The sequence below is a fragment of the Austrofundulus limnaeus genome, unplaced genomic scaffold (assembly GCF_001266775.1).
Source record: "Austrofundulus limnaeus strain Quisiro unplaced genomic scaffold, Austrofundulus_limnaeus-1.0 Scaffold896, whole genome shotgun sequence".
In the NCBI taxonomy this organism is placed as follows: domain Eukaryota; kingdom Metazoa; phylum Chordata; class Actinopteri; order Cyprinodontiformes; family Rivulidae; genus Austrofundulus; species Austrofundulus limnaeus.
In genome coordinates, this window is record NW_013953298.1 from 9,698 (window position 1) to 16,135 (window position 6,438).

General features: G+C 47.7%; 1 protein-coding gene across 1 annotated transcript; it reads left to right on the plus strand.

Annotated features, from left to right (window-relative positions):
- The first annotated feature begins 43 nt into the window (after window positions 1-43).
- Window positions 44-6,429, plus strand: LOC106533158 (flocculation protein FLO11). Its single transcript, XM_014029398.1, has 3 exons — window positions 44-411; window positions 2,132-2,452; window positions 2,850-6,429. Exons 2-3 carry the CDS (start codon window positions 2,147-2,149, stop codon window positions 6,093-6,095), a joined length of 3,552 nt encoding a protein of 1,183 aa, XP_013884852.1. The 5' UTR covers window positions 44-411; window positions 2,132-2,146; the 3' UTR covers window positions 6,096-6,429.
- The last annotated feature ends 9 nt before the right edge of the window (window positions 6,430-6,438 follow it).

A 6,438-nucleotide genomic window follows, 5' to 3' on the forward strand; every position in this document is an offset into this window, starting at 1 on the left:
ACACACACACACACACACACACACACACACACACACACACACACACACACACACACACACACACACACCAGTCATAGCTGAGTGACGGCAGGTCGCCATGGCAACTGCGTTACGCTCCGGGCAGCCGGGGAGGGGGGGTTAGAGAAAACAAGCGCGTGAGGACACGGTTCACTCTTCATTTCAGCACCACGCGCCTCCTGGACAGCGCCCGCATGAACTCGCGCGCACATTCTACCTCCAGAGGGGACGGAACCGAAGCAGAACCGAGTCGAAACGGAGCCGAGGGAGAAACGTACACCACCAACAACAACAAGGCGAGGGGCAGGAACTCTGCGGACCTGTTAGTTCGGTTCATATAATCCGGACTTCCGAGCCAGGAGCGGGTCGCTCCGTGAAGAACCGCAGCAACAGGTAAGGCTTCACCCAGCTCGCGGTTCTTAAAGAGGCGGCTGCCCCTTCTTCCTGCCAGCAGCTTTAATTGCACTTAATTGCCTCCACCTGACATCTCAGGTGTAATTAAGTGGATGRTTAGAGGAGGGCAGACTTGAGACCAGCAGGAATTAAAGCTGAGGTCCAGAATATTTCATAACAAAATCTCCTRAACTTTGATATTTATTATGGAGAAACTCTGAAAGTTTTAATGAGCTGTTGCCATCAGTTCGGTTTTGACTGTTCAAGTGGAACAAGATAGGTTTTCTATGATATCCGCATGTTCCCCTGCGCTCCTCTGAACAGAGTCCAACAAGTTTACAGACTGTGCTTCATGGTTTGTTTGTCGGTGGCCGGAGATGATCTGTGTGCTGAGCTGATACGCCTAGATGAGTCACTCAGCCTGCAAGTTTGCAGAAGAGTGTGAAAGAGCAGCAGGAGGAGGAGGAGGTGGGGGGCAGCTGGAAAACAGCCCCAACACTTTCAGTTTGATTGTGTTTTTATATARTTAGTGTCAACACCTGGCTCTCCATTTGGACTCTGATTGTTTTTTGTTGTTTTTGCTGCAGAGCGGGACGCAGATGTTTTGTCCACAGCAGTTGTAAAATCTGTTCTTGTGCTCAGTTCTTGAAAAAAAAAGTCACCTTTTGTAAGCGCTGCCTTAGTGTTTGTTTAAATTGCACACAACGTGGATTAAAAGACATCTAAACACTCCCTGTAATAGACCATTTGTGGTCGTCCCAGAGTGTAACCCTCTGGTGTCAGTCAAACTGATACCAGAAAGCATCCTATTACTGCTCATTAGGATCCCGGTTTTTAGCCTGCTACTATTGACAAATCATAGCAATCTGCAGCACTCAGCTGTAGCCCTGAGTGACAGCCATTGATTATGGCAAACAATAGATTATAATGGACCACAGTTGCTCATTCAAACACGAGCGCGCACACTCAGACTCTTTGGACACACTTGTTCWGGCAAACATCGAGCAGCTCATAGGAGGAAAAAAGGCTCTCGTTTGTTGACTGAAAACACAAGTAAAAGCCAAGCTACAACATGAATGGTTCCTCTATATATTTGTTCTAATTAGTTTCTGGAACTTTCCGAGGTGTTGCAGTGWAGCTCATCTACATTCCCACGAATGCGGTGAGCGACACCTTTTGTAGAGCACACACGGACACAAAAACAGATGTGTGTCTTTAATTAGTGACGTTGGTGTGGTAAATGCAGCCTGCTGCTGATGACTCATTCACGTTAACCCCTGCTCCTCTGGTGGGAGAAAAAAAAATATGTTAGAACTCAACAACTGAAAAAAAGTATGTTTTTGATGATAAAATATCTGAGCTCCACTTTTCCGTTGTGAGTTAAAGTGACGGACTGGTTGTTGGTGGTAAACACTGTAATGTCTGGTTGTTGTTGTTGTTGTTGTGGCAGTGGACTAATGTTTATAGAAAGCACATTTGTGTGTTCATGTGTCAGTTCATCAGTGCAGCAGCTACATTCTCATTGTGGAAAAGCTGTCAGCCAAGCTGTGACTTGCAGACAGCAGACTGGCGGGGAGCGTGCATCTGACTGTGACAGAGTGCTGAGCGCGTTTGTGTGTGTGTGACAAATGGCCATCACAAGAGATTTAAACATGTAGCACGCTTTGATGATAATAAACTCCCATTGTTCGCCTTCCTCCCCTCCCCTCCGTCCCTGCAGGGCAGCAGCAGCAGCATGTCTGAGAAGAAGCCCAGCCAGCGGTTTCACAGCCTGAACTCGGAGCAGGTGGAGGTTCTCCACCAGGTGCTTTCAGAGGTGGTTCCCATCCACGGCCGCGGGAACTTCCCCACGCTGGAGCTGCGCCCTCGTGACATCATCATAGCGGTGCGAGCCAGGCTGCAGAGGCAGGGCATCGTGGTCAGAGATGTGCGTCTGAACGGCTCCACGGCTAGCCATGTCCTCGTGCGGGACAACGGAACGAGCTACAAGGACCTGGACATCATCTTCGGAGTGGAGCTACCGAGTCAGGAGGAGTTCCAGGTGTGAACTTTTCACTGTGTCAAATAAAGCCTTTTTGCCATTATTATTTTAATTATTATTAAATTAATAAATAAACTTGATAAAAAATAAAGGAATGGAGTTCAGTCTCACGCTGGATAATGCTCAGTGAAAATGTGAATGTTCTTCAGTTGTTTGATGTGATGAAATTTTATTTTGAAAAGGGTGAAGGAAGAGTTTCCATCATAAGAGCTGAGGAACCTCTTCTTTGGTCTAAGAATGCCTGAAACAAAATGAGAGGAGTTTGGTTCACTCTAGTGTTATTTTCATAAAAATAATAAAATAATATTTTGTTGTAAGATGGAAATAGAAGCCTCATCACACCCCGATTTCTGTCATCAGTAAAAGTTGCCATGTCGTTTATCTCGTCTCCCTCTAGGTGATTAAAGAGTCGGTGCTGGGCTGCCTGCTGGACTGCCTGCCTGCTGGAGTTAACAGAGAGCGGATCAGCAGTGCCACAATGAAGGAGGCCTACGTTCAGAAAATGGTCAAAGTCTTCAACGACCACGACCGCTGGAGCCTCATCTCCCTGTCAAACAACAGCGGCAAAAACCTGGAGCTCAAATTTGTGAGTGCGCTAAGGCGCCAGTTTGAGTTCAGTGTGGACTCTTTCCAGATCATTCTCGACCGTCTCCTGGAGTCCTACATGCAGCAGGACTCGCAGAACAAACTATATACGGTTAATGGTAAGGACCGTGCAGCAGAGGGTGAGAATAACTCTTCCTCTGTGCACAGTCAGTCCACCACTTCAGACTCAGAGAAGTCCACAGTTGTATCCAATGAACACAAGGCTCAGATCAGCCGGATGCAACCCAGAGATGAAGTGCATGAAAAGGAGTCTCAGACCGAGTTCTTACAAGTGGAGCTTTCAACCCAGACAAAACCCTGTGACGCACAGAAAGAGGAAACACCTGCAGAGCCTGAAGAAGTGTCTGAGCACAACACAAACCCAAACAAGACAGAGCAGACATCTCTGTCTGAAAAGAAACAAACTTCTGAAAAGCCCGAGCTACCGGATCAGACTGAACAATCCAAGCTCTTAGATGAGTCGAAGTCCATAATGACAACAGAACAGTTGGAGCAAACCAAGCCCTGTAATGGTCAACAAGCAGAAGACTTAAATCACAGTGAACTTTCTGCACTGAAAGAACTAACTAACCACACAGAACCGCTTGGAAAACAGAGAAAACTCACGGGACAGATGGGACATTCTGATCCACTCAACACCTCCAAAATAACTCAGTGTCTAAACCGTGCAGAGGAGCCTCACAGTACGGAGCAATCTGATAAAACCGACTTATCTAAGCATTTCACAGAGGATCAGAGAGGAAACGAGGAAGATAAAAATCAGCACGTGTTTGCTCTAGACTCATGTGCAAACTTAGAGACCCAGCTAAAAGATGAAGGAAAACAGGAAAAGGAGAACAGTGAGCAGATTGAAGCAGAGAGAGAAAATGATCTGAAAATCTGTGAAATCACAGAGATTTCAGCATTAGAGGAGAAACCTGTAGAAGACACAAAGGGTATTGATTGTTCCTGCTCCACCTCTTCCACTCTTCCACTTAGCAACACACAGCCCACTGACACCGAGGATACACCAGAGACTCACAGCACACAGCACACAGATAACTCAGAGAAAACAGCCAGCACACTCGATGCTGTCAGCCCTCCAGATTCTCAGGAAATTTTACCCGCACCACCTAGCCTTGTTTCTGACAAAAAGACCTCCTCTGCTCCCTGCAGTAAGGTCTCAGAAAGACTGTCTCACATGGTGGTGCTCAAACACTCATCCCCAAAACCTCCTCGGAGGATGTGTCGAAAGGTTACCTCTTATCCTCACCCCAGCCAAGCCTCTGAAAATGAACTGCTTGTTGCACCTTGTCCAGATTATCACCCTTGTTCCACAAATGAACCAGACAAAGTCTTTGACCTGAAACCAGCATGTCCCATTTCATGCCCTACAACTATACCAACAAGTATTTCTGAACGTAATCCTTCCAATGACCCATCTTCAGCAGCTGATCTTACCTCAGATCCTGTTCCAGCCCCTGATATAGTTTCCACCTCATGCCCAGATCCTGTGACTATGATACCTCAAGAGACATCTACCTCTCAGAAAACTGCTGATGGTTTATGTGAAACAGGCGTAAAGGAAACACTGAATACATGTGTTGTTTTCAATGAGCAAAGCCAGCCCTGCCCCAGAGAAACTGTCTCCGAACTCAAAGAGTCAGAGCCTTTTAACCAACCGGTTTCTCACACCAACATATCCAGCTCTAAAATCCAAGAACCTGCACCCACAGTTGATGGAGCTGAGGTCCGAACAGAAGAACAGACCAAAAATATTACCCCAAATCCACAAGAAAATACTTCATCACTCCCATCTCACAGCATCGTTCCTCCTCTTCTCAGTTTCACCCCCTCACCCCCCAGCCACAGTCCTCCCCCATGCCTGACCCCTCCATCGCCAATGCTAAGCACCATGAGCCCCACCACCAGCTTCAGTTCTCCTCCTCAAAGTTTCAGCCCAACCTCATCCTGCCTCAGCTCGCCTCCGTACCTCACCCCTCCCATGCTTAGCCTTAGCCCTCCTCCGCTGTGTCCATCCCCACCGTCCCCCTGCCTCAGCCCTCCCCTCCTCTGCTTCACTCCGTCAGTGGAGTCTGGAGAGCTTTTACCTCAGGTAGCTTCAAACATGGAGCCTTTGATTGTGAATGCTGACAGGGATGAACAGATTAATGGTCCGTCCCCTCAATCAGGAGTTCCTCCGTTACCATTGGATGATAAAATGGACCATAGCTATAGCTCACTGATGCCTCAGGTTGATGAGCCTGTCTCTTTTCCCATCACAATTCCAAGTTCCACCTCACATATGTTGCCTCATTCCACTTCTGAAGGCTCAGGGAATTCTGCTTCTTCTACAAACAGTGAGGTGCCCAAAACTGTACCTGACAATACAAAGACCCCTAAAGTAACCACAGACGCATCTGAACTGTGTAACTGCCCTCGAGGATCGGACTCGGTCCCTGATGTTGAGGTTCTAGCAGAGAGCATGTACGGCGACTTTGAGGCAGCAATGGACCACCTGCGCTATCGTTTGATCGCTACCAGAAACCCAGAGGAGATCCGAGGTGGTGGCTTATTAAAATACAGCAACCTCCTGGTCAGAGACTACCGACCAGCCAGCGAGACTCAGATAAAGACTCTGGAGCGCTACATGTGCTCGCGCTTTTTCATCGATTTCCCCGACGTGCAGGAGCAGCAGAGGAAGATCCTGTCCTACTTGAAGAACCACTTCATCGGAGAAGAGAGGAGCAAGTACCAGTACTTGATGACGTTGCGTCGCGTCATAGATGACAGCACGGTGTGTCTGATGGGCCACGAGAGGCGTCAGACGCTGAACATGATCACAGTGCTGGCGCTCAAGGTTCTCGGTGAACAAAACATTATCCCCAACACAGATCACGTGACGTGTTTCTACCAGCCAGCTCCGTACATGGCTGAGCACAGTGCTCCCTATCTCACAGAACCCAGCTACTGCAGCTACTACATCCCACAGGGGGGRTCGACTCTGCTGTACCAACCTTACCCATTACACCTGCACCCACAGACCGGACTAGTCTGAGACCCTCGTGATCATACACAAAACACACAACTGAGCAAAATGTTTGCAGAAGAGCCAGAGAAAGGAAATATTATCCAGGGATGAACTGTTTGGTCTATAATAGACCTGTGGGGGTGGGATTGAGTGGGATTTACAGTGAACTTATTGAGTACTCCATAAGGTTCTAACACGATTATATCTAATTACCCAGGCTTTGTGGGGAAAAAACTAATTCTTCCGATATTGTTCAAATTCCAGAAAATGCTGTTTGCACTGCATGAGTCATAGACCTTTGGTCTCCCTGGGAAACCAACTGCGCTGTTCGCACACACTTACACACACACACACACACACACACACACAC